The sequence below is a fragment of the Leuciscus leuciscus genome (genome assembly GCF_965113295.1).
Source record: "Leuciscus leuciscus genome assembly, chromosome: 3".
Lineage (NCBI taxonomy): Eukaryota > Metazoa > Chordata > Actinopteri > Cypriniformes > Leuciscidae > Leuciscus > Leuciscus leuciscus.
Window position 1 is genome coordinate 46,455,300 of NC_138727.1, and position 24,302 is coordinate 46,479,601.

Genomic DNA, 24,302 nt, shown 5'->3' on the forward strand with positions numbered 1-24,302 from the left:
GATGACGTGTGATATGATGAGGTGTGGAAATACATTCGCTGATAGGCAGGTAGGACATCGTGTCATTGCATTCGGACCAAATTCAATGATTGAACGAACATTTTATGGTCCTACGCTTCCACAGATGATATATATATTAGGGCTGGGGGAATTAACGCGTTAATCTTTGCGATTAATTTGAAATGTTTAACGCGTTAAAAAAAAATAACGCAATTGACGCAGCACTTTTTTTTTTTGCCTCGTTTTAATGATTTCCTGTTGCGTCTGCTATTAAAAAGGCCGAAATATGCCGTCCCGCCCCTCCATGTTCGGCGGTCAGGTTTCATTCTCGGGCAGCTTTCATGAGCGGGTCTTTTCCGCTCGGTATGTGCGTCGCGCTCTGTGCTCCGCGCGCGCGCGTGCGTGCGTGTGTGTGTGTGTGTGTCGGTCGGTCGGCGCGCTCTGTGCTCCGCGCGCGCGCGTGCGTGTGTGTGTGTGTGTCGGCTCGCTCTGTCGTTAATGGCCCAGCAGCGGCGAGCTCTCCGTTCCGTGTGTGTGTGTGTATGTGTGTGTGTGTGTGTGTCGGCGGCTCTGTCGTTAACGGCCCAAAGGCTTCAATCATGTACTAAGCACTGGAAAAGTAAAGTCCACTCAAGTAACGTGAAATTTCTCTGTTGACTTCTGTTTGCTGAGCTGGTATAGCCATGCTGGGCAACAATGGTAAAATGACCTGCTCTGATCACATGCTCTGGTAATAATAGCTTTGTAGGACTATATTTTGTTTTAATAATTAATAAAATAATAATAATAATAATAATCTGTTAAATTGATTATGTTGATTGATTATTGAAAAAGAATAATATATTGATATATTGATGTTTAATATTTTAATATAGGGCTATTTTCTGTTCCCTTTTTTTCCTGTGTTGTTTAATTAGGTGATTCTAAGTTTAAATATTGATGATTACAAGCTTGGGGGAAGCGCAATTAATTGCAATTAATTACAGAAATTGTGCAATTAATTAGTTAATTTTTTTTAATCGATTCCCAGCCCTAATATATATATATATATATATATATACATATAAATACATTTAGACCACTTAATGTAGTGATTGCTATCAGGATGTGGACTTTCAACCAGCATAACAAAAAATGTTTCTGGAACAAATCACCTATACCCTGCCTTAAAGTTTTTTACATTTTTCTTAAGTTTAAGTTATTTCAAATAACGAAAACACTGCAGCTTATTCTGGCCGAGTAACGTCAGGATGAGACCATCTGACGGACCAGAGTTTTGAGAGTGTTACCTGATACAGAGTCTCGTCCAGTTCTTTGTCCATTTCTTCTGAACTTCTGTCCAAACCAGGAGAGCCTGTTCCCCCTCTCGCTCTCTCCAGGAGCTCGCTGGCTCTCTGGCGCTCCTCGGAGACAGCGGGGAGCTGTTTCTCACGGAGAGATAGGAGCTGTCTCTCTTTAAACTGCAGCCTGTGTTCGGCCTGCTGGATCAGAGCCTCCTCCTGACCCAGAGAGGACACGTCCTGAACGCCACGGTCCATCACGTCACGGACCTGCAAAGAGGAGAACAGGATGAGACGCAGCGAATCGCCAGATTCCATTCCATTTTAATCTCATATTGATTTGATTTAATTATTTTGATTATTTAAATTTTTTGGTTATAAAGTTCTATTTACTCACATTTGAGCTAATGCTTTAAATTATTCACTTTTTCAGACTGATTCAAACCGGTAACTCGTCTTAGTGAACTATTTATTATGACTCATTATTATGACTCACACATATTAGTAATTTGTTTCAGGAATAGGGCTACAAGAGAGTAAAAGAGTCATTTGTTCGAGATCTGGCCTTCACAGGTCACACTATTTCATGTTTCATTCAAAGAAAAATAACAAGAAAGAAAGACAAATTAAGAAAAATAAATCACCAACATTACCATATTAATGTTACCATATTAAACAGTATTTAAGTGCCACACTATTATCCTAATAGTTAAAAGGTTAATTCACCCAAAAATGTAAATTCGGTCATTAATTACTCACCCTCATGTCATTCTCAACCCCGTAAAACCTTCGTTTATCTTCAGAAAGCGAATTACGATATTTTTGAGGAAATCCGAGAAGTTTCTGTCTCTCTCATAGGCAGCAACGTCATTGCAACTTTCAAGGCCCAGAAAGGTAGTAAAGACATCATTAAAATAGTCCATGTGACTACAGTAGTTCAGAGAAAATTCTGTCTGCAATAATAAGCATGCAGTTAACACTACGTCAACAGTGTAGGAGAATGACATGGAAGAGAAGAGATTGTTGAATAAAGTCGTTATTTTAGGGGGTTTTGTGCACAAAAAGCTTCATAACATTAAGGTTGAACCACTGTAGTCACATGGACTATTTTAACGATATCATTAATAACTTTCTGGGCCTTGAAAGTTGCAATGACGTTGCTGCTTATGGGTGGTTCAGAAACCTCTCGGATTTCATCACAAAATATCTTAATTCGTGTTCCAAAGATGAACGAAAGTCTTACGGGTTTGGAACGACATGAGGGTGACTAACCCTTTAAAGACAACACTCTAGATAATAAACAATTAAAAACGACCCCACATAACAGGCCTGTTCGAATCCGTTTTCCTCTGGCTTCAGTGAGCTTTTGAAATACGGACAGCTCTACCTGTCTCTGTTTGTCCTTGTGCGCGTGCAGCAACAGGCCGAGAGACGTGCGCTCATTGGCCACCTCCCGTTCCAGTCGCTCCTCCTGCTGGATCAGCGACTCCTCCAGCAAACCCAGCTCCTCCACCTGCGTCTGCTTGAAATGTTCATAGCCTGCCTGCGCGCTCCTGCGGGCCTCCTCCCCGCTCTCCTCTTCTCCATCGATGCGCGCCTCCTTGGCTCTGAGCAGCTCCTCCCTGAGCTCGGTGAGCGCCCGCCTCTCCTCCTCCAGTCGTCGAGCTTCGTCAGGAGTGAGCAGGACAGACGCCTCCTCGCTGCGCTCCCTCAGCTGCTCCTCCAGACGCCCCACCAGACTCAGCTGCTCCTTCTCACGCTCCTCAAGACGCCTGGAAGACATTCAGTCAGACACGCTTGCAAAAGTAGGCACTCCATATATATAAAAAAAATCCAACATTTAAAATACATTTTTAATTGTATGATATCTTTATAATACAACATTTCCAATATAACTTTATAATGATTATAACTTTAACAAATAAAAGTAACTACAAATAATTAAATCGCACACACATAATAATTATTTTATAAATAACTTAATTTAATTGAATAATTTATACTAATTATATTATGTGATACTAATATTACTGTGTATATACATTTTAAAATAATATGATAAATACTTATAGTTTTATTAGTTAAATTTACTTTTAGATAACACTACATTTAAATATATACTATATATATATATATATATATATATATATATATATATATATTTAAATGTAGAGTTAAGTTAAAGTAAATATAATAGTTTTATTAGTATATATATATATATATATATATATATATATATATATATCATTAAATAAAATGTTATTTTTAAATTACTATTATTAATTTAATATTTAATAATTAATAAATATTAAATTATTAATAATAATAATTTAATATACTATAATATTTAAATAAAATAATTTATACTACTAATATTATTATTAGTATTATTTTTGTAAAGTTAAATTTTTTTTAAATAAATGATTTACATTTTTAAATAATTAAAAACAAAGCTTTTCTGCAATTTAGTTTGGATTGCTTTCACCCTTATACTGAGACTAGTTGAATAATTAAAAATATTTTCCAAGTCAGGCATTAACAGCAGGTAAAAGTATTTTTCTTTTTCACCTGCGTTCTAGCTGGAGTTTGACGGCCTGCTCCTCCCGCTCTCTTTTGAGCCGCTCCAGCTCACGGAAGAGCTCGGTTTGTTCCGCTTGCTCTCGCTGGGCCTGAGTCTTTTCTTCCTCCTCCAGATCTTCCTCCTGCATCTCCTTCTCCTCCAGCTTCTGCTTCGGTTGTAATCTCCTCTGCTTCTGCTGTTCCTGCTCCTTCTGCTCTCTGTGTCTCTCCTCCTGAACAAAAAAGACATTAGCATATAAAGAAGTCTGCCTTGACATTCAAAACATGGTTTATAAGAGAGCATCGTTTCGATTTAAACTCTTGTCTGAGGTGAATTTTGGCTCTTAGTGTGGAAATGGCTAGGCAAAAACGTACCCAAGTACAAATTAACGCATTTATGTGTTGCCTTGTGGAGAAATAACTGTTATGATTTTATCAGCAGGAACAACAGAAGAATTCCATCATTATGGCAATAAAATATTATTGTCTTGATAACAACCTAAACGGCAGTCTGACCTGGAATCGCTCTTTCTCAGCGATCAAGTCCCTGAGGCGGCTCTCGATGTCCTGACTGCGTCTGCGCAGGCTCTCCTCCTGTCTGCGTATGCGCAGCTGCACCTGCTCGGACTCCTTCCTCTGAGACGCCACCTCCTGCTGCATGCGCTCAAGCTCCGCCTTCTCACACTTCTGCTTCTCCTCCATCTCTTTTATCAGCCGCCTGGACCAAAAAACACAAAGGGAAGGATGGTGATTGGACAGGCCAGGGCCCAAAATGAAGCAGTAGTAGGTAAAATTGAAAATTTACTAGTCATAAATATATATTACATATCCATAAAACTGTATTTTGCATGATTTTTGTTAGAATTTGCAAAGTATATACCATGAGATTCTGCTATATGTCACTGTAGATGTATTGATGCAGCTTGCTTTTGATCATTTGGAAACACTTTCTTATTTGTTAACATATTTTTACAGCACTTTCTCATTTGTTAATATATTTTTACAGCATTTTGTTAATGTTAGTTAAAGTCCCACTGTAGTCAATAATTTTATCCCTTAAAAATCACCAAAATTACATATTAAAATTTTTTTTCTTGAAAAAAAATGTCTTCATGCCTTAAAATAGCTTGAATGTAAGGCCACATCCACACGAAGCCAGAGCTTTCCCTATCCGATTTTTTTTTTTCCCGTTCCAAAAAAAAATTCCGTAAACACGGCGTCATCTCAAGAAATATCTGCGTACACACGAAACCACTGAAACCGACTCAAAACGATGTATTATACATGCCAGACCAGTATGTGGCGCTGTAATTCTGCCACAGACATACACTAAAAACGGAGAAGAAGACTTAAAGCATGCGCATAAACCTTGCGCGCTGTATACAACAATAATATTAGAATATTAGGCACAGTAGCTTCTTTTTTTCTTTTCTTTTTTTCTTTTTTAATCAAGAACTTTGTTGAACAATATGAAAAACCATAAATGTAGTTGCTGTGACTTAACGGTGTCTGACTAGTTGACACTTGGTGTGATGACATCATCGTTTCACAAAATATACGGATTGGCCGTACACACGAAAACGCAAGGGCGGCGTTTTCAGATTTATCCACCTTGGGACCCGGTTTCAAAAAATAGCGGTTTCAGTCTCCGAAAACGCCGGATCCGTGTGGACGAAACGCCAATACGATAAAAAATGTATACGTATACAGCGAAACGCGTCTCCGTGTGGACAGGCCCTAACTCTACACCCTTGCCTCATTTAATATACGCGGTTCTATGAATATGCAAATTAGCCCCGCCTCCACTCACTCACAGCAGCTCAGAGATCCTCTCGTTGACGATCACACGTTGACCTGATTGGTTACAAGGTAGTGTGTGACGTCAGAAACACCAGCGATTTCAAACCGTGTTTTTGAGACTGTCTTTGGTTCACTGCAGTTTTAAGAACAGAAATACTCAGCAATGGTGTCGACTTATCAATTTACACATGTTTTTTCTTAAAGCATATTAAAAACACCATATAAACAAACAACATTAAAAGCTTGATTTTCAAAACGGGGACTTTTATAAAAATACAATTTGTTCATGTTAGTTCACAGTACAGTAAACTAATGTTATCAGGAAAAACGTTTAATTTTAAATATATATTAGTAAATGTAGAAATTAATATTAACTAAGATTAATAAATGCTGTAGAAGTATTGCTTATTGTTAGTTTGTGTTAACAAAAGTAGTTAACTAATGATAACAAAAACATTATTGTAAAGTTTTAACCGATAATTGTGTATTTGCATAAGTTCATTTGTATAAAATGCTAAATGAACTGTAAATTAACGGGCAGGACTGCTTTATGTCAATTACGTTTCACTGAAGTGTTTTGCATATATTCATATTTGATAAGTCAGAAGACACACCTTTTAGTTTCCAGTTTTTCCAGTTCTTCTCTTTGCTGCCTCTCAAACTCCAGTCTGGAACATTTAAGACATAATTAGTTTCCACCTTTAAAACACACACACACACACACACACACACACACACACACACAGACACACACCAGCGCATGGGATGAGGGTCTGCATTATTATGAGCATCCATCAGTCACAATGCATGCGCTGCAACTATAAGCACATGCTGCAGAATACACACACAAAAAAAAAAAGAGATGAAGACACACGTTCAACTAAAGTATTATGAAGATGATGATGTGCTCCTCACAAGCATGATGAATGAGAAATGCAGAGACTGAACCCACACATACTGATGATTAATATATGTATATATATAACACGACAGTTAACATGACAACACTAGTTGTGCTTTGGTTCTACCTGAGAAAGATGGGACCCTTTTCAGTGAAGAGACTGCCATGAAGAAGTTCAGAAAGAGGAAATGTTACCAAATACCGCTGCACAAATCCTAGCTATTTGTCTGAATTAATTTAATACATTAATTAAATACAATTCAAAAGAGTAAATGATGAACAACTCTACATATTAAAATAAAATAAACACTTAGTTGTGAAAAAAAAAAAGTGGTTGGCGTTCATTCATGACATGAAGTTGGTGTAGTAGCAGGTCATCGCCCAGATTCATGATCCGTCATGACATCACAACTGTTAAGGGTTTTACAGGCCAATCATCATGCGTGATCGCAGATCAGAATCTCACCAACAAAACCATCATAAAACTCATTTCTGTGCATCTTTCTATTAATCTGACAATGCAAAAAGACAACATGCGTTTTGTTGTTTACTAGGGATGCATCGATATATATATATATACATTTTTTTTTGTTTTTTATTATTGTAAACAGGTTCTCTCACTAGAGCAGCCTAGTCCAACCTAAAATTATACATGCTTGAAATAAGGCATAAAAATATTAAAATATGTACAGCAAAATTGATGCATATGTATTTAGTACTTTTGAAACCTGGCACACTAGAAAAAGAAAACATTGTTTGAATTGTAAAAAAAAATTATTTATTTTTTTATCCATACTGGCCAAATCAAACCCCTGGCAATAGTTTAGATTAAAATCAATCATTATGGTGCAACATCTGGAACGATAAAAAAAAAAATGGTATACAGCCTCTTGTTAACATAATCCTTCAGAAATCATTCTAATATGCTGATATGATGCTCAAGAAACATTTATTATTATTATCATCATGTTGAAAACAGTTGTTCTGCTTCATATTTTTGCGGGAACGTGTTTTCAGGATTCTTTGATGAATAGAAAGGTTAAAAGAACAGAATTTATTTGAAATATATATTTTTTGTTTTTACTGTCACTTTTGAGCAATACAATGCATCCTTGCTGAATAAAATTATGAATAAAAAATAAAAATCTTACTGATACCGATATCTTAGTGGATGTACCAAAATTGTATTGGCTGTTGGTGGTCTTTATTGTGTACTTGTCCAATTCATAATTTTAGAAGACTTCTAAATATGCGCATTATCCTCCATTGGTAAATACCAATATGGTCACTGATATATCGTGCATCCCTAGTGGCTGTTTTTGGGGAAGGGTCTCTGGTGATCTGGCAAGCGGGGCTTGAATTAGTGTTTTTGTCTGCTGTTTTAATGCACTGGGCATCAGCGGTACCAGCAATGGCGCCGGAGGGCATGAAGAGAGTGGAGGATGGAGAGAGGAGGGAAGAGGAGGCTCCTGGGAAGGAAGAGAGGGAGGAGGGCTGAGGAAGAGGAAGCTACCACTCGCTCTAACGCACAGGTGCACACACTCAGGCGATGGCTTACCCCGGGTTATACAGCATGACTGTGGAGAGGTTTTCACAGGATTTGGACAGATCAGACATGGATAAGCTCAGACTGGTTAGGAGGCCGCTCTGGAGAACAGGAAGAGCATTGAAGTCACCATGTAATCAAAATGGACAATTCTTATTTATTTTATGGAATATTGCAATTTATTATAAATCTGTGCATATCATTATTTTTTTTTAATTAATGTGCCTCGTAATCTTTAATCAAAATAACTTCCCCCTCCCTCTTGCAGCTCATCTCTTTTCTTCTCTGATGATGCGTTTATTGGCGTGAGGGCGGGGCCACCTGTCACTCACATGAGATCCACCAATAGCAAAGCACAACCATCCAATCAATTCCCCATGGACTAAATCAAGTCCCGCCCTACATTTGTTCTTGTTCAAGCTGCCGTTTCACTCAGACATACGTCACAATAGGGGAAAAAAGACTATCGCAACTTCTGTTTCACGCCGACTTCAACAAACGTGTGTCTAATGCTGAAGTTTCATGTGTGAATTTCTCTCACCTTTCTCTTCTCTCGTAGTTTAGCCGCCTCTTTAGGATGATTAAATCTGAACATATTGGTTCTGCCGAGGAGAATGACAGCACCTGAGAAACACAAATGTACTTATTAAAGTGCTGTTTAAGGAATGACACTAAAGCACTAAACTATTTTGCATTCATAACATGTCTTTCAGACTAGTGGCCAAAAAATAACAACATAATACACATTTAAGAGTTTATTTTATAACACCATCTATCTGTAGGATTAAATTACAATACACATCTTCGAAGGCTGTTTTCTCAAAATGGGTTTTTTTACTAGTACTGAACTACAAAGCTCCACTTAAACTAGTTTTATTCCCATTTATATTCTGAAGGTTATTTCAGAGGGGTTTTTTCATGTATAATTCGCCTCATTTATATTCATTTTATTCCTAAAAACATGGTGAAAATGTTTTTTTTTTGTTTCTGGCTGTTGACAGTATTTTCTGATTTATGGAGAGATAAAAAGAGATCTAAAATCTCCTCTGAAAATGTTCTAATATGTCAAGTCAAGTCAAGTATATTTGTATAGCGCTTTTCACAATACAGATTGTATCAAAGCAGCTTCACAGTATTAAATTAAAATAATACAACAAAGTTTGTTTCAAGAGGAATTTATTGATTGATAAAATTAAATTAAATATCCCCAACTGAGCAAGCCAAAGGCAACAGTCTTTGTATAATATGTCAATATGTCAATATAATATGTCTTAATATGTCACCAAAATTAAACACGAATTTTGAGCCTAGCTTTATATCCAATGTTCAGAATTCTGTTCTGAATTATGCAGGGTCGCAAAAAAAAAAGTGTGACATTTTGTTGATTTCGCGCTGTATTGAGCGATCGCGAAAAACTGGAGGGACTGTATAGTGATGTCTACTGGTTTGAATTTTTACCATATTCACTTGTGGTGTCTTGCCTTAGAAAATGAGAATCCTTATTTTATAAGATTGTAGTTTGCAATGTGAGAAAATGGTTTTATTATATATATATATATGTGACCTTGGTTGAGCTGACAGTTCTCAGTGATCTGAACTCCATTGACCGAACACTGAGCGTCATTCAGAGGAATGAGAGTGACCGTTCCGTTCCGATTCTCTATCAGACAGTGCTCACTCTCCAGACCCAGACCATGAAGAACTGCACACACAGAGAGAGAGAGAGAGAGAGAGAGAGAGAGAGAGAAACATTTACACAGGCTTTATGAATGATAATAACAGGGTTGTGCCTGTCAATTCAATCTGAAGTTCAATTTAGACAACAAACAGGATGCAGAATTATACTTTCAATATTAAAGGGATATTTCACCGCTGGAAAGATGAATGTGTATTTAAATTGGGTCATTTATGTAGTAGATAAATAAAAATTATTTTAGAAGTTGGTGCCTTCTAGACTGAGAAAAGCCAGAAAATTTATTTTTGGCTCATGTGGATGAAAGACAACAACTCCCAGAATGCACTTGCTTCGCTGCCCTACGAGGCCACTCCCAAGCCACGCCTACCGGTTACAGAGGGCAGTATCGGAAGAAATTATACAACTAGGCTACTAGTCGACTCGAAACTGGGCTACTAGTCGACTCGTCCCCCTATGGGCGGGTTGAACACATGCGGAACGAGCTCCTACTACTGGCTGTAGTCTCTCGCCTCTGGACAAAAAAGCCTCCCATGATGCAAAATGACGATTTTTGCGTCATCCGAGTTTTTTTTCTCCAGACACACAATCCAGAAATCTCTCGTCTCAGGGGGACATGAGGGAGGGAAGCACGGTCATTCGAAAATACTACCGGGTTTCTACTGATACAAAGCTTAATGCTAATCGGTGAAGTATCCCTTTAAGGATATTTAAGGATGGAATTCACATGAAATTGAAATAACAAAAATGTATTGAATTTTATTTCAGGATAAATTACAAGATATGATGCATAGGATGTTTAAATGGAAAGACAGGAAAAATAATTATCAGTAACTGAACTGAAGGAGAGAGAGTTCAATCAATGAAAACACATAAGACTGCAAACTCACTGATGTCCTGTTCATTAGTGGCGTCATCACGGCCAACGTACGTCCTTCCCTCCTGTAAACAAACACAAGCCAATCACATTCACTCAATACACACTCTACTGTGAACTACAGGCTGATGAATACATGTAGATGCAGTGGCAGGTGAAAATTAGAGCTGACGGCACAAACTCTAATGTTCATTACCTTTAAATGATAGAGAATGATGCCGGTGCTGAGAAGATCATCATCAATCCCGATAAGATGAGGCAGCTCTGAGTCCAGGATCACTCCGATTCCCTCCTTCCTCAGAGCAAGAGTTTCTTCCTGTTCAACACACACATCATAAACACTCAGCATCTGGCTCAGTGCACGAGGAGACACACATTAGCGCTGGTGTGACAGCTGTGTGATCACTGCGACAAACCTTCAGGATGTTCTGGGTTTCATTCCATTTGTTCGTCCATTCCTTGGTCAGCTCCAACACCTGCGACAGAAAAACATGCTCAAGACTGTGTGTGTGTGTGTGTGTGTGTGTGTGTGTGTGTGTTTCATATCCTGCCAAACGCCTACATTTCATTTCATCACAAGGTATATTGGGCCTATTACAGTTCATTTGATAGAGAATACACAGCGTTTATTACAGGGCTTGACAGTGCAAGAATTTCACTCGCATTTGCACCTAAAAATAGATGTGTGCAAACTATATATTTGATTATTTAGGAGTACTAAAGTAGTAGTAGGTCCCCATGAGTCTTTAAAAAAGTCTTACATTTTTTTAATTTAAGGTCATTAAAGGTCTTACCATTTAAGATATTTATGAAAAAAGCATTATTTTTAAGAAGTCTTAAATTTGGGGCACGACAGCAGAATTTGTGATATGACAAGTAAACTTCAAAAGGCAATGATTTCGTTAAATAAATGTGAGTGCTGCACATTCAAAGTGAAAACACATCACTGTTGCGCGTTCTACAGGCTCGTGGTTTCAGAGCAGTTCACAAGTAATGAATACTGCACATTTCTGCCAACAGGGACCAGATTTACTAAACAGGGAATGTTGCTGATGTTGATGATAGTCAGTTTTGTGGGGGGGGGGGGGGGGGGGATACTATGTAACCCTAAACTATGAAACCTAGTTTGTATTCAAATAAATTTAATAATATTGCTTGTAAATATCTCCTCTTATCCTTTTAATAAGGAAAAAAACAATTATTTGATCAATTTTAAGTGCACCCCTTAAGTTCTTTATGCTCTCCTATATTTTTCAAATTAGGTCGTATGTTCTGCTTGGGAAAAAGTAAGCATCAAGCCCTGTATTAGTGAACGTTTAGTCTACTATCCAGCACATTATGGACTTGAGCTTATGACAACGAGTACATCTAGAAAGCGCTTCTTCAGTGCGACAGCTGTTCAGGAGCTGTTGCCATGTGATTATGAAAGTGTGTATGTTACCCTGGCTTCATTATGATGCAGTTCCACCTCCATACTTAACGCCGTGGGGGAATCGAGCAGCGCTATCTGAAAATGGCACAATATAATAGCAAATGAAAACAATTATTAAAACTGATACTGAGGTAAGGAGTTAAGATTATTAGGCAGTTCCAATATAAAGCTAATTAAAAGGCTCATAATCATTTAGGGTAAATACCAACGGTCAAGTTGACGTTCTGACCTGAGTTCCCTGCACGAGCAGCGCCTTCAGCCGAACGATCTCTGCCCGGAGTTCTCGGATAAGTCTAACGTTGGAATCTTCATTAATCGTGGGTTTGTTGATGATGTTTTTGGCACGGTTAGCATAGCGCAGCGTGCTCAGTGTCTCGCCGTAGTTGACGTCCGCAGGCGATATCGCTGGACAGAAATATTTGCAAATATGGTAAGATCTCACAGTAGAGATATGCCTCAGAAATACTCTTTGTATTCATGTTATTATGCATTGTATGTATTCTTATGTTGTTGCTTTTTTAAGTTTGGTTCTTTTGGGTTCAAAAGTATGGGGTCAGTAGGATTTTTTTTTAAAGAAATTGATCATTTTTTTTATCAAATTTCACAAATAAATGCTGTTCTTTTGAACTTTATATTCATCAAAGAATCTTGAAAACATATTTTTTCAACATTGATAATCAGCATATTAGCAGCTTTGATCACATAGAAAACAGTTATTTTGAATTTTAATAATATTTCACAATTTCACTGTTTTTGATCAAATAAATGCAGCCTTGATGAGCAAAAGAGACTTATTTCAAAAACATTAAAAAAATCTTAGCAACCTCAAACTTTTGAACAGCAGTGTTTATCGCATTTGCATTATGCTTTATGACTCTAAAAAGGCCATAAGATTTAGAAGTGCACATAAGATTGAGTGTCACATGATTGCTCACTCACTAGCGATCATGATGGTTTTTGAGTTTCCTCCCAGACTGTCCTTCAGGAGCCACGTGAGCACCGAGTCTCTGTAAGGAACAAACACCTGCTTCTTCTTCAAATGACTGTTCCCTCCTTCCTGAGACAGATCAGCTACAGAGAAGAAGGAGCCATCAGAATACCGATCAAAAGAGACTACATCTGTGGCATTTGTTCCACACAACAGTTCCTCTCACCCAAGGCGGAGATGACATTTCCCAGAGTGACCAGTGATTTGTTGATGTTGCCGCCCTCTTTGAGCCGGACACCAGTGGCCCCGGTGGCGTCGGCCCTCTCGCTTCCTGCCAGATCCACCAGATGAATCTTACTGACCGTCTCACTCGGCATCTCAGCATCAAACTTAGCCTGAGAAGAAGCGAATGATGACAAAATGTATGATATTACTGCTTTAATAGCATTTACTAGTATCTCGTTTCTTTAGCTGGATGTTTATGCAAATGCACATTCTATGGCAAAAAGCCACGTGTCCGTGTGTGACAGTCACCTGTGTGAAGTTGATGGTGAAGATGGCGTGTGAGCGGCTACTGGTGTCGTTCATGCCGGTGCTGGCTGTGGTGCGGTTGATGTTTCCCGCCTCCATCAGCTCCTCCACATCACTGTAGTTCTGCACCAGGTGCTTTGACAGGTCTGAAACCAGTGGGGAACAACTGTCACGACTCACAGGGGCTAGAAATCCACACACCTTCCAATGCAACTTCAACTGCAATATTTTATTTTTTACTTAATATTGCAACACGTAATGCTTACATGACATTGCAACATTTACTCAATATTGCAATATTTACATAATATTAGAATATTTACTCAATGTTTATGTAATGTTTAAATAATACTGCAATATGTATTCAATACTTACCTAATGTTTACTCAATATTGCAATATTCACTCAATGTTTACTTAATATTGTAATATTTACTCAATGTTTAATTGATATTGCAACATTTGCATAGTTTACATGATGTTGCAATATTTACTAAATATTTAATATGCGATATATTTATGCAATATTTACATAATACTTTAATATTTACTCAGTGTTTACTTGATATTGCAAAATTTAAGAAATATTTACTCAATATTGAAAAATTGACTCAATGTTTACTTGATATTGCAAAATGTTATAAATATTTACACACAATTTACAAGATAATGCAATATTTACTTAATATTGCAATATTTATGCAATATTTACATAATGTTTACATGAGATTGCAATATTTTTCTAACTATTTAATATGCAATATTTACATAATATTTCAATATTTACATAATATTATAATATTTACTCAATGTTTACTTAATACTGCTAAATCTAAGAAATATTTACTCAATATTGAAAAATGTACTCAATGTTTACTTGATATTGCAAAATTGTATAAATATTTACTCACCATTTACAAGATAATGCAATATTAACTTAGTTTATGCAGTTTACATAATACTGCAATATTCACTCAAAGTTGACATGACATTGCAATATTTACTCAATATTTAAATACTATTGCAACATTGACTCTCAATGTTTACTCAGTGTTTACTTAATATTGCAATATTTATGTGAACTTGATACTGCAATATTAACTTAAAATTTACTTAATTTTCTTAAAATTCTCAAAATTACAATATATACTCATGTAATATATATATATATAATATTGCAATATTTTCTCAATATTTAATATTTACTTATGTTCTTAAAATTCACTTACAATTACAATTTATACTCATGTAATTTATATTGCGATACTTATACTCAATATGTAATTAATATTTACTTAAACTTCAAGTACTTCAAGCAATGTTTACTTAAACACTACTAAAAGGTTATAGGAGTGTTATCTATAACATATTCATTTTTGCTGTGACACTGAAATCAGTATGCAAATAGAAAAAAACTGTATTGACTACTGACATTTTACTATTGTGACTATTTGTATGATTTATGCATTGATTTGGTTAAGGTTTGAAGTCATGGTCTTACCTTCTACATAGGGTCCCTCTTTAGGATGCTCTCTAACTCTGAGGTTATACGTCTTAGCCATCTTTCTCCTTAACAAGTCCCGCACCCGTTCGTTGTAAATCTCCAAATAGCTTCCAGCATAACCAAAATATAAGAGTAAGAACAGGTTTTCTGTACGCAAACAGCAACTGGTCTTCACTTTAAAGACGTAAACATGAAGTGTCTCATTTCTGTGCTCATAGCAGCACCAAAAGGAATTGCAGTCTGTTTGAGTCAGTTGGGGTGGACACAACAACACTGGCTAAAACAATGAATGCATGAGTTCGGGACAGGGGACTGCTAATTCCCGCCCAAGGTATATGCAAATAAAGGGACTTGGTTGAGTTAGTTAGTAGTGTGTTGAAACTCATGGTTATGGTAAGGGACGTTACACATCACAAAAATGCTTGAAGTGGTTGACCAATCACAACACACTGGTCCAGCCGACCAATCAGAGCACATTGTGCTTTTCAGAAGGTGGAGCTTCATAGAGACGGGAACTAAACAGAGCGTTACTGACAGACTGGGAAGAGAGGTGCTGCAACAATGTCAAACATGTGAAAAATAATGTGTTTTTTGAACATTCAAGCATGAAAACCTCTTCTAGTGGACACCAAACACTAAATCAAGACTTTGTAAAAGGGCATAATAGGTCCTCTTTAATCTGTGTCTGTAAGAGTGGCTGTTTAACTATCATGTTTTAGCTATCGCACAGCGCAGGATTTTCATACATAATTCAACTTACCTGACTTCTGTACGGAAAGAGGCTTCATCTCTCCGAGTCATTCCTGAAATCCGGCTGAATAATCCTTCACAGATCCGTGGGATCAGCCCGACGTCACCCTACGGCACAGCAAGCCAATATTACACATTCTACAAGCAGTCGAGGGTGATAAATCAACAGCCTGAGAGATTTACTAAAGCATGTTTGAAATGACAAAACCTAAAAAGAAAAGAGCTTAAAGCTTACAGGCATGCCCATCATGGTGTGCGACTTCCCCGATCCCGTCTGGCCGTAAGCAAAGATGCAGGCGTTATATCCTTCAAATGCTGCCTTCAACACATCAGTGCCTAGATCCTTAAACACCTGAAAACACACATATATCATGCCTGTGACATTACAGTATCGAAATAAGCTCAAATCTAATAATAAAGTCAAGCTATGTTCTCAACTGGACTGTTAATAATAGCAGGGCATTTACAATTCCTTTACGATCAGGATTTGTTTTAATCTGCATCTGGGAAACCAGCCATGAATACCAATGTTATAGTTTATACTGTACAACACAACACCCAAGATTGTTGTCACATTTAGCACAGAGTTACAAACCGTCCTGAACACAAACGCTAAGAGGATTAGTTCCTAATCAGATCTGATTATTTCATAATGCAGAAACAGGGTAGAACAAATTCATTCAGAAAGTTCTCTTTTGACCGGAGCTGGAGCTTTTAAATAAAACATCTATTGAGGAATTGATACCAATAATGCTTCTACAAAAATGCTCCAATTAGAGCTGGGGATTATAGAATATTCACATTATATTTGAATGAATTCGCATTGTGATTATGATATTTATTCGGCCATTAAAGCGGCGCTTTGGCAATTTCTTCGCTGTTTTCTCGCTTTTTGCTCGCGGGTTTCTCTATAGAGCTCCCCCTACAGCTTTGGAATAGATATTTGACAACACTGTCGTAAAAAAAACTTGTTTGGCGACTCTCCCCGCCTCCCATCTTCTCCCTCTGGTCATGTGCATTTGTTTTCAAAGAATCCGGCGCATATAAACGTGTATGTGTGCAGTGCCGTAAAGCAATTCGTTACATTTTCCGCCGGCCCAAAGTTGCAAGGGTGATTTTTCCTTTCACAGGCACTAGGGGGAAGTGAGATGGCCACCGTTCAACCCCCAAAAAAGTAATATAACCATTCCAATGACTCCGAAGCTGTTCAGTTAAGGTAAATTAAGCTAAAAAAAAATGCATAGTTCCCCTTTAAGTCACGTAATTAAACTAGTTCTGTGATCTTTCAAGTAAGTGAGCTTTAAGACCGATTACTTTTACATTTATGTGCCTGGCAGATGCTTTCATCCAAACAAAGCGACTTATGCTGCATTCAATAGTCTCTGATTTACTAGTCTCTGATTTACTAGTCTCTGTCTCTGATTTACTAGTCTCTGATTTACTAGTCTCTGATTTACTAGTCTCTGATTTACTAGTCTCTGTCTCTGATTTAATAGTCTCTGATTTACTAGTCTCTGATTTACTAGTCTCTGATTTACTAGTCTCTGATTTACTAGTCTCTGATTTACTAGTCTCTGTCTCTGATTTAATAGTCTCTGATTTACTAGTCTCTGATTTACTAGTCTCTGATTTACTAGTCTCTGATTTACTAGTCTCTGATTTAATAGTCTCTGATTTAATAGTCTCTGATTTAATAGTCTCTGTCTCTGATTTACTAGTCTCTGATTTACTAGTCTCTGATTTACTAGTCTCTGATTTACTAGTCTCTGATTTACTAGTCTCTGATTTACTAGTCTCTGATTTAATAGTCTCTGATTTAATAGTCTCTGTCTCTGATTTACTAGTCTCTGATTTACTAGTCTCTGATTTACTAGTCTCTGATTTACTAGTCTCTGATTTACTAGTCTCTGATTTAATAGTCTCTGATTTAATAGTCTCTGATTTAATAGTCTCTGTCTCTGATTTAATAGTCTCTGATTTACTAGCCTCTGATTTACTAGCCTCTGATTTACTAGTCTCTGATTTACTAGTCTCTGATTTAATAGTCTCTGATTTAATAGTCTCTGATTTAATAGTCTCTGATTTAATAGTCTCTGATTTAATAGTCTCTGATTTAATAGTCTCTGTCTCTGATTTAATAGTCTCTGATTTAATAGTCTCTGTCTCTGATTTAATAGTCTCTGATTTAATAGTCTCTGATTTACTAGTCTCTGATTTACTAGTCTCTGATTTACTAGTCTCTGATTTAATAGTCTCTGATTTAATAGTCTCTGTCTCTGATTTACTAGTCTCTGATTTACTAGTCTCTGATTTACTAGTCTCTGATTTAATAGTCTCTGATTTAATAGTCTCTGATTTAATAGTCTCTGATTTAATAGTCTCTGTCTCTGATTTAATAGTCTCTGATTTAATAGTCTCTGTCTCTGATTTAATAGTCTCTGATTTAATAGTCTCTGTCTCTGATTTAATAGTCTCTGATTTAATAGTCTCTGTCTCTGATTTAATAGTCTCTGATTTAATAGTCTCTGTCTCTGATTTAATAGTCTCTGATTTAATAGTCTCTGATTTAATAGTCTCTGATTTAATAGTCTCTGATTTAATAGTCTCTGATTTAATAGTCTCTGATTTAATAGTCTCTGTCTCTGATTTACTAGTCTCTGATTTAATAGTGTCTGTCTCTGATTTAATAGTCTCTGATTTAATAGTCTCTGATTTACTAGTCTCTGATTTACTAGTCTCTGATTTACTAGTCTCTGATTTACTAGTCTCTGATTTACTAGTCTCTGATTTACTAGTCTCTGATTTACTAGTCTCTGTCTCTGATTTAATAGTCTCTGATTTAATAGTCTCTGATTTAATAGTCTCTGATTTAATAGTCTCTGATTTAATAGTCTCTGATTTAATAGTCTCTGTCTCTGATTTACTAGTCTCTGATTTACTAGTCTCTGATTTACTAGTCTCTGATTTAATAGTCTCTGTCTCTGATTTAATAGTCTCTGATTTAATAGTCTCTGATTTAATAGTCTCTGATTTAATAGTCTCTGATTTAATAGTCTCTGATTTAATAGTCTCTGATTTACTAGTCTCTGATTTAATAGTCTCTGATTTAATAGTCTCTGATTTACTAGTCTCTGTCTCTGATTTAATAGTCTCTGATTTAATAGTCTCTGATTTAATAGTCTCTGATTTAATAGTCTCTGATTTAATAGTCTCTGATTTAATAGTCTCTGATTTAATAGTCTCTGATTTAATAGTCTCTGTCTCTGATTTAATAGTCTCTGATTTACTAGTCTCTGATTTAATAGTCTCTGTCTCTGATTTAATAGTCTCTGATTTACTAGTCTCTGATTTAATAGTCTCTGTCTCTGATTTAATAGTCTCTGATTTAATAGTCTCTGATTTAATAGTCTCTGATTTAATAGTCTCTGATTTACTAGTCTCTGAATTTACTAGTCTCTGATTTAATAGTCTCTGTCTCTGATTTACTAGTCTCTGATTTAATAGTCTCTGATTTAATAGTCTCTGATTTAATAGTCTCTGTCTCTGATTTAATAGTCTGTGATTTAATAGTCTCTGTCTCTGATTTAATAGTCTCTGATTTAATAGTCTCTGTCTCTGATTTACTAGTCTCTGATTTACTAGTCTCTGATTTACTAGTCTCTGATTTACTAGTCTCTGATTTACTAGTCTCTGATTTACTAGTCTCTGATTTAATAGTCTCTGATTTAATAGTAGTCTCTGATTTAATAGTCTCTGATTTAATAGTCTCTGATTTGATTCACAACTCTGATTCAACTCTATTCGTTTGCATTGCCAGTTAAAGATAAAAGTAAAAAAAGAAGGCAATGTCCAGCTCATGCTCTGACAGGAATTTTTAAAAGATCACATTTATATCAATAATTTATATGCGGTTATGTTTTTTCTTGTGTTCATATAGTGAAAACAGTGTCGAAAACATGCATTGATTATTTTTAACTAGATTTTTTACTTATTTTACTTCTTACATTCAGTTTTTCGGTTGAAATGGTTTCTTTTTAATTAATTAATTAATTTGTTTTTAAATTATGCTTAAGCAATTTCAGGGCAAACGCATAAATATAAATCGCCCAGCCTGGACACTAATTGCTTACGGTTAATTAACAAACTGATGACTGCAAATGACAAAAGTTCTACAGGCTGTTCATATTTCCACTGACCTTCTCCTGTGAGACAAAGCTGCCGCTTTTACCGTCCGACGAGTCGTAAGAGAAATCATATGTGAAGGTCTTTGCTCTCTCTCTTACAGAGTCTCCAGTCACTCCATCTGGTAACTGGCGTAAAAACAACAACACAATAACAAGCTTAAAAATGATCCTTTCTGTGGAACTCAATCATTTATAGTCACTTAATACAACATACTTTTAAGTTGGTGATGGTGGTCTTGTTGCCTTCCATTTCGATGATGCATTTGGCAGACAGGTCTTTCTCCCTGGGCCAAAAATCAATAATACATAAATAAAACATATTTATGCACTTAATTTATTATTGACACAGTGTAAATCTGCACAGTGTAAAAAATGCATTTACTCTCGAGGGAGACGACTTAATTTAGACCAATCCACAGATCAAACCAGGTATCTACTGTCAACTTGATGCTTTTATGAGCAGTTTAGGATGGAAAACAGAATATTTATGGTTAAAAAAATCAGTTCACTAGATTTTTTGCTGGTTGAAAACGTTTTTCATTCCAAAATGTATTATCAGCAAAACAATTAAGAGTAAAACATTTGAAAATAACAAAAATAATATATATATTTTATTTTTTTTACAAAGAGAGGTAAAATATTTGGACACTACTGTATAACATCTGAATGAAATACAGGAACAAAATATGAAATAAAATGAAACTTTTCTATAATACAGGAGGCCAGACGCAGAACCTCTGGCTTACGTTCGCATTACTTTAATCATTAAATTGCTGTAAGTGTAATTAAAGGCAAAACCAATAATTAAAAATACTTTACAATTTAAATATTATAATTATTATTAATAATATTAACAATAGTAATATATTATTATTATTATACAAATATTATGATAATAAATATTTGGTCTGGGACTCTGGGATCCTAAAAACAACAGTCTCAAGACAAAGTGAACTTTGACACCTGAAATAGTCTAAAAAGAGATCTGAGTCCACTTTCAAGACAGTATAAAATCAAAGAGAACGGGGGCATTTTTCATTCGGTTCACTTTTGTTGATCTGGTTAATTTGATTATTTTAAATAGACTAGTGAAATCACACCTAGCTAACCAGAAATTAGACTGCTAAATAAAATAACCAACATTTATAAATACTTCACAATTTATTATTGAGATACTTCACCCTCTGGTACTGTTCGCGTGTCGGTCAAAAAATGACGGATTTTTATTTTATTTGAATTAAATGATTGTACTATATTTTTTATTTAATATTTTTAGTGCTAAATTGTATTTATGCAATAGTTTACTGCAGATTATTTATTGCTGAAGTGAAAAAAGTTTTTTTTTTAAAGTGAATTTCAAAAAAAGTTGTATACAAAAAGTTTTTTATACATTTATTGTAATGAAGAATGCACAAAAATACCATTTTCAATTTTTCTATGATATTTTCCAATACACTCTCTCACACATTTTTGACCGCGAACAATAAAAGTGTGACTATTTTTTCAAGACCATTTAACCTTTTCCAATCATGTCAATTATTTTTTTTTTACACAATTTGGGGGGGGGGGGGGGGGGGGGGGACTTTTGCACAGTACTGTATATATATATATTAGTATTTATATACTATAGTATTTGTATATTGTATTATTATAATATACTGTCAAATCGATGAATTGTGTCTAATCGCATCTAACATAAAAATGTATAAATATATAAAATGTGTGTGTGTGTGTATATATATATATATATATATATATATATACACACATATATACAATGTACATACGTACACAAACTTTTATGTTAGATGCGGTTAATCGATTTGAGAGCACTATAATTGACAAAAAAATAAACAAAACAACAACAACAACAACAACAACAACAACAAAAAACTTATAAGAGAACTGGGTCATTTTAATCTGCTTCACGTTTTGATCTCTTTGGTTCTTTTAATTACACTCCAGTGACAAATCACACCTATCAGCCTAATAAGACAACATTATGGACATGCTGGCACTGAACGCGCCTATGACGCACACAGATGAGGTCAGAGTCACGGCGCAGCGGGAACGTCTGCTCAGGTTCGTATCTGGCCTGCGTCATGTACACTTCCCAATATATTGTTTGAAAATGTATTTTATTGCCTCGCTCTACCTCGAGTTTCTTATCCTTTCTTTTTTGTGATAATATATATCCCACTTTGTTAAAATAAAATAAAAAGTACACTTCCCAATGGACAAAAATAATCATAATAATAATAAAACTGAAATAAATAATTGAATGGAATATTAATAATTTATTTCTATTATTAATGCTAATGATAATAATGAATACAGCTCACTCATTTTTAGGTGGATTTATTATCTGTGCTTTACTACTGTCATGCATTTCACTCCGCAGCTGTTGCGACATTCACTCAGACATGTTTATGTGCAGGTTTATTAGTTTATTAGTGTGTTTGACACCCACTCACCGTCTGTTCATGGGCCGGACCCGCACTGCCACCCGAACCGATGCCATGACACATCCCTGAGGACCAGAACCACCACACACACTCACTTCAGTCACTTCTCATGGGTCACTGACACACACTACTGTAACCGGCTCCGGGTGATGGGACGCGTAAAAACAGATCAATCTATCCGTGAGAGGAGCCGATAACAATCCTCTAGTATTCACTCAACTGCCATCATGTAAAAAAGCGTATTTGTCCAGGACGCTGTTGTTTGGTTCGTATTATTTTCCCGGAGTGATTCACAACGTCCTGCTCTTTGCTGGCTGTAGGGCAGAACACATATCAGACGCGATACTGCCACCTGCCGGCCTGGAGTTATCATGGCTTACCGGGAACAATAACACAGGGGCCGCGTCCGAAAACCTAGGCTGCTGACTTGTTCCCTCGCTGCCTTATCAGGCAGTGACTTTGTAGGCAGCGTTTGCGCATGAAGGTGCCTCACGAAACTGATTTCGGACACTAATTTCTTGCTAATTATGAGATAATGTTGGTCAAATTTACATTTACACATATTGACCAGTCTACCAACCACAGCTTTCAGACGCCATCTTTGTGATGTGAAGCTAACATTGGATTGGGACGTGCCTTGATGCCCTCCAAAGGCATCATTTTTAAGATTTCGGATCGCAGCCATGGTGTGATGATAAATGTAAATCAATCAATGTACTTTAGAACAAAAACACCTGGTATAATAATATAAAATAATGCATACAAATAGGCTACAAATAATAATACAAATATGAGGCTATCGGCACATAACCATTACAAATAAATATTTGTATTATTAGAATAACACATAGGCTACATATTAGTACAGAATATATAAATACAATAAACATAAATGGAAAAACTATAATAATAAAATAAACAAAACATAATAAATTACCATGATATAATAAACACTGTAGCATATTACATACAGCCTACAAAAAAGAGCTGTGGACATGCACATGTGAGATTTGTCACTGACTTGCTAGCTGGTGGAAAAAAATTGCTCCTGATTTCTTTATTTCTTTAAAAAAAATTGTAAGGTGCAAAAAAAAAAAGCACACATTTTAAAGCCAAATTTTCCTAGTCATCTACAGAAATGAATACATAACAATGGGATGTGGATTTGTTTTATTAATTCATTTATATTTTCATGATGATGATTATGATGATGAAGATCTGCTTTTGTCTATATGGTCATATGCTATTTTAATCTTCCCTGCTCTAGTCTGTTCTACTTTAGTATTTACAGGTTAGCATTTAATCCAATAATAACAGTGTGTTCATTCGTTAGGTCGTGGACATTCATGTAATTAGACCAATAACAACCTTAACCTGATTTATCTAATCTATGATTTATGCCAAGTCAGGTCACATCTTCTAGTTAATGTTGAAATTATTTTATACCATTATACCTTCACTGAACCCCAGGCTGAAAACCTTGATTCTATTCTATTCTATTCTATTCTATTCTATTCTATTCTATTCTATTCTATTCTATTCTATTCTATTCTATTCTATTCTATTCTATTCTATTCTATTCTATTCTAGATCAAACAGGCAGGTCGTCTCCTTTCTCTAACTTTATTCATTGAGGGCACAATGTGAGGCATTAGATTATAGCACCTCATAATGAATAAGTATACACATTTTGAATACACAATCACTAATGAATTAAATATGTATTTATCAATGTTGTTATTGTTAACTAATACTATTAAAATTAGTTTTCCTTATTGAAACAAAGCTGCAATAAAATATAAATACTAGAAGAAACCCCCAAATAAAAGGGTACATTTGAAGTACTTAAAATA

General features: G+C 35.8%; 1 protein-coding gene across 4 annotated transcripts in view; it reads right to left on the reverse strand.

Annotated features, from left to right (window-relative positions):
• The window catches only part of kif16ba (kinesin family member 16Ba), a 31,224-nt gene extending 8,453 nt beyond the window's left edge, over positions 1-22,771 (reverse strand). For 3 of the 4 annotated variants that reach the window (XM_082164196.1, XM_082164195.1, XM_082164193.1), the window contains exons 1-23: positions 22,459-22,771; positions 20,199-20,268; positions 19,997-20,110; positions 16,036-16,152; positions 15,811-15,908; positions 15,048-15,157; positions 13,551-13,693; positions 13,243-13,411; positions 13,028-13,159; positions 12,318-12,493; positions 12,098-12,163; positions 11,073-11,132; positions 10,853-10,972; positions 10,670-10,721; positions 9,651-9,788; positions 8,628-8,710; positions 8,099-8,187; positions 6,668-6,700; positions 6,254-6,307; positions 4,356-4,557; positions 3,849-4,072; positions 2,668-3,052; positions 1,290-1,550 (exon numbers count right to left, since the gene is read on the reverse strand). In XM_082164196.1, the coding sequence (XP_082020322.1) occupies positions 1,290-1,550; positions 2,668-3,052; positions 3,849-4,072; positions 4,356-4,557; positions 6,254-6,307; positions 6,668-6,700; positions 8,099-8,187; positions 8,628-8,710; positions 9,651-9,788; positions 10,670-10,721; positions 10,853-10,972; positions 11,073-11,132; positions 12,098-12,163; positions 12,318-12,493; positions 13,028-13,159; positions 13,243-13,411; positions 13,551-13,693; positions 15,048-15,157; positions 15,811-15,908; positions 16,036-16,152; positions 19,997-20,110; positions 20,199-20,268; positions 22,459-22,505 (2,943 nt within the window). In that variant the 5' untranslated portion in view covers positions 22,506-22,771. The remainder of the gene's footprint in view (positions 1-1,289; positions 1,551-2,667; positions 3,053-3,848; positions 4,073-4,355; positions 4,558-6,253; positions 6,308-6,667; positions 6,701-8,098; positions 8,188-8,627; positions 8,711-9,650; positions 9,789-10,669; positions 10,722-10,852; positions 10,973-11,072; positions 11,133-12,097; positions 12,164-12,317; positions 12,494-13,027; positions 13,160-13,242; positions 13,412-13,550; positions 13,694-15,047; positions 15,158-15,810; positions 15,909-16,035; positions 16,153-19,996; positions 20,111-20,198; positions 20,269-22,458) is intronic. The other variant, XM_082164194.1, reaches the window with a different exon arrangement.
• Between the last annotated feature and the right edge of the window lie 1,531 nt (positions 22,772-24,302).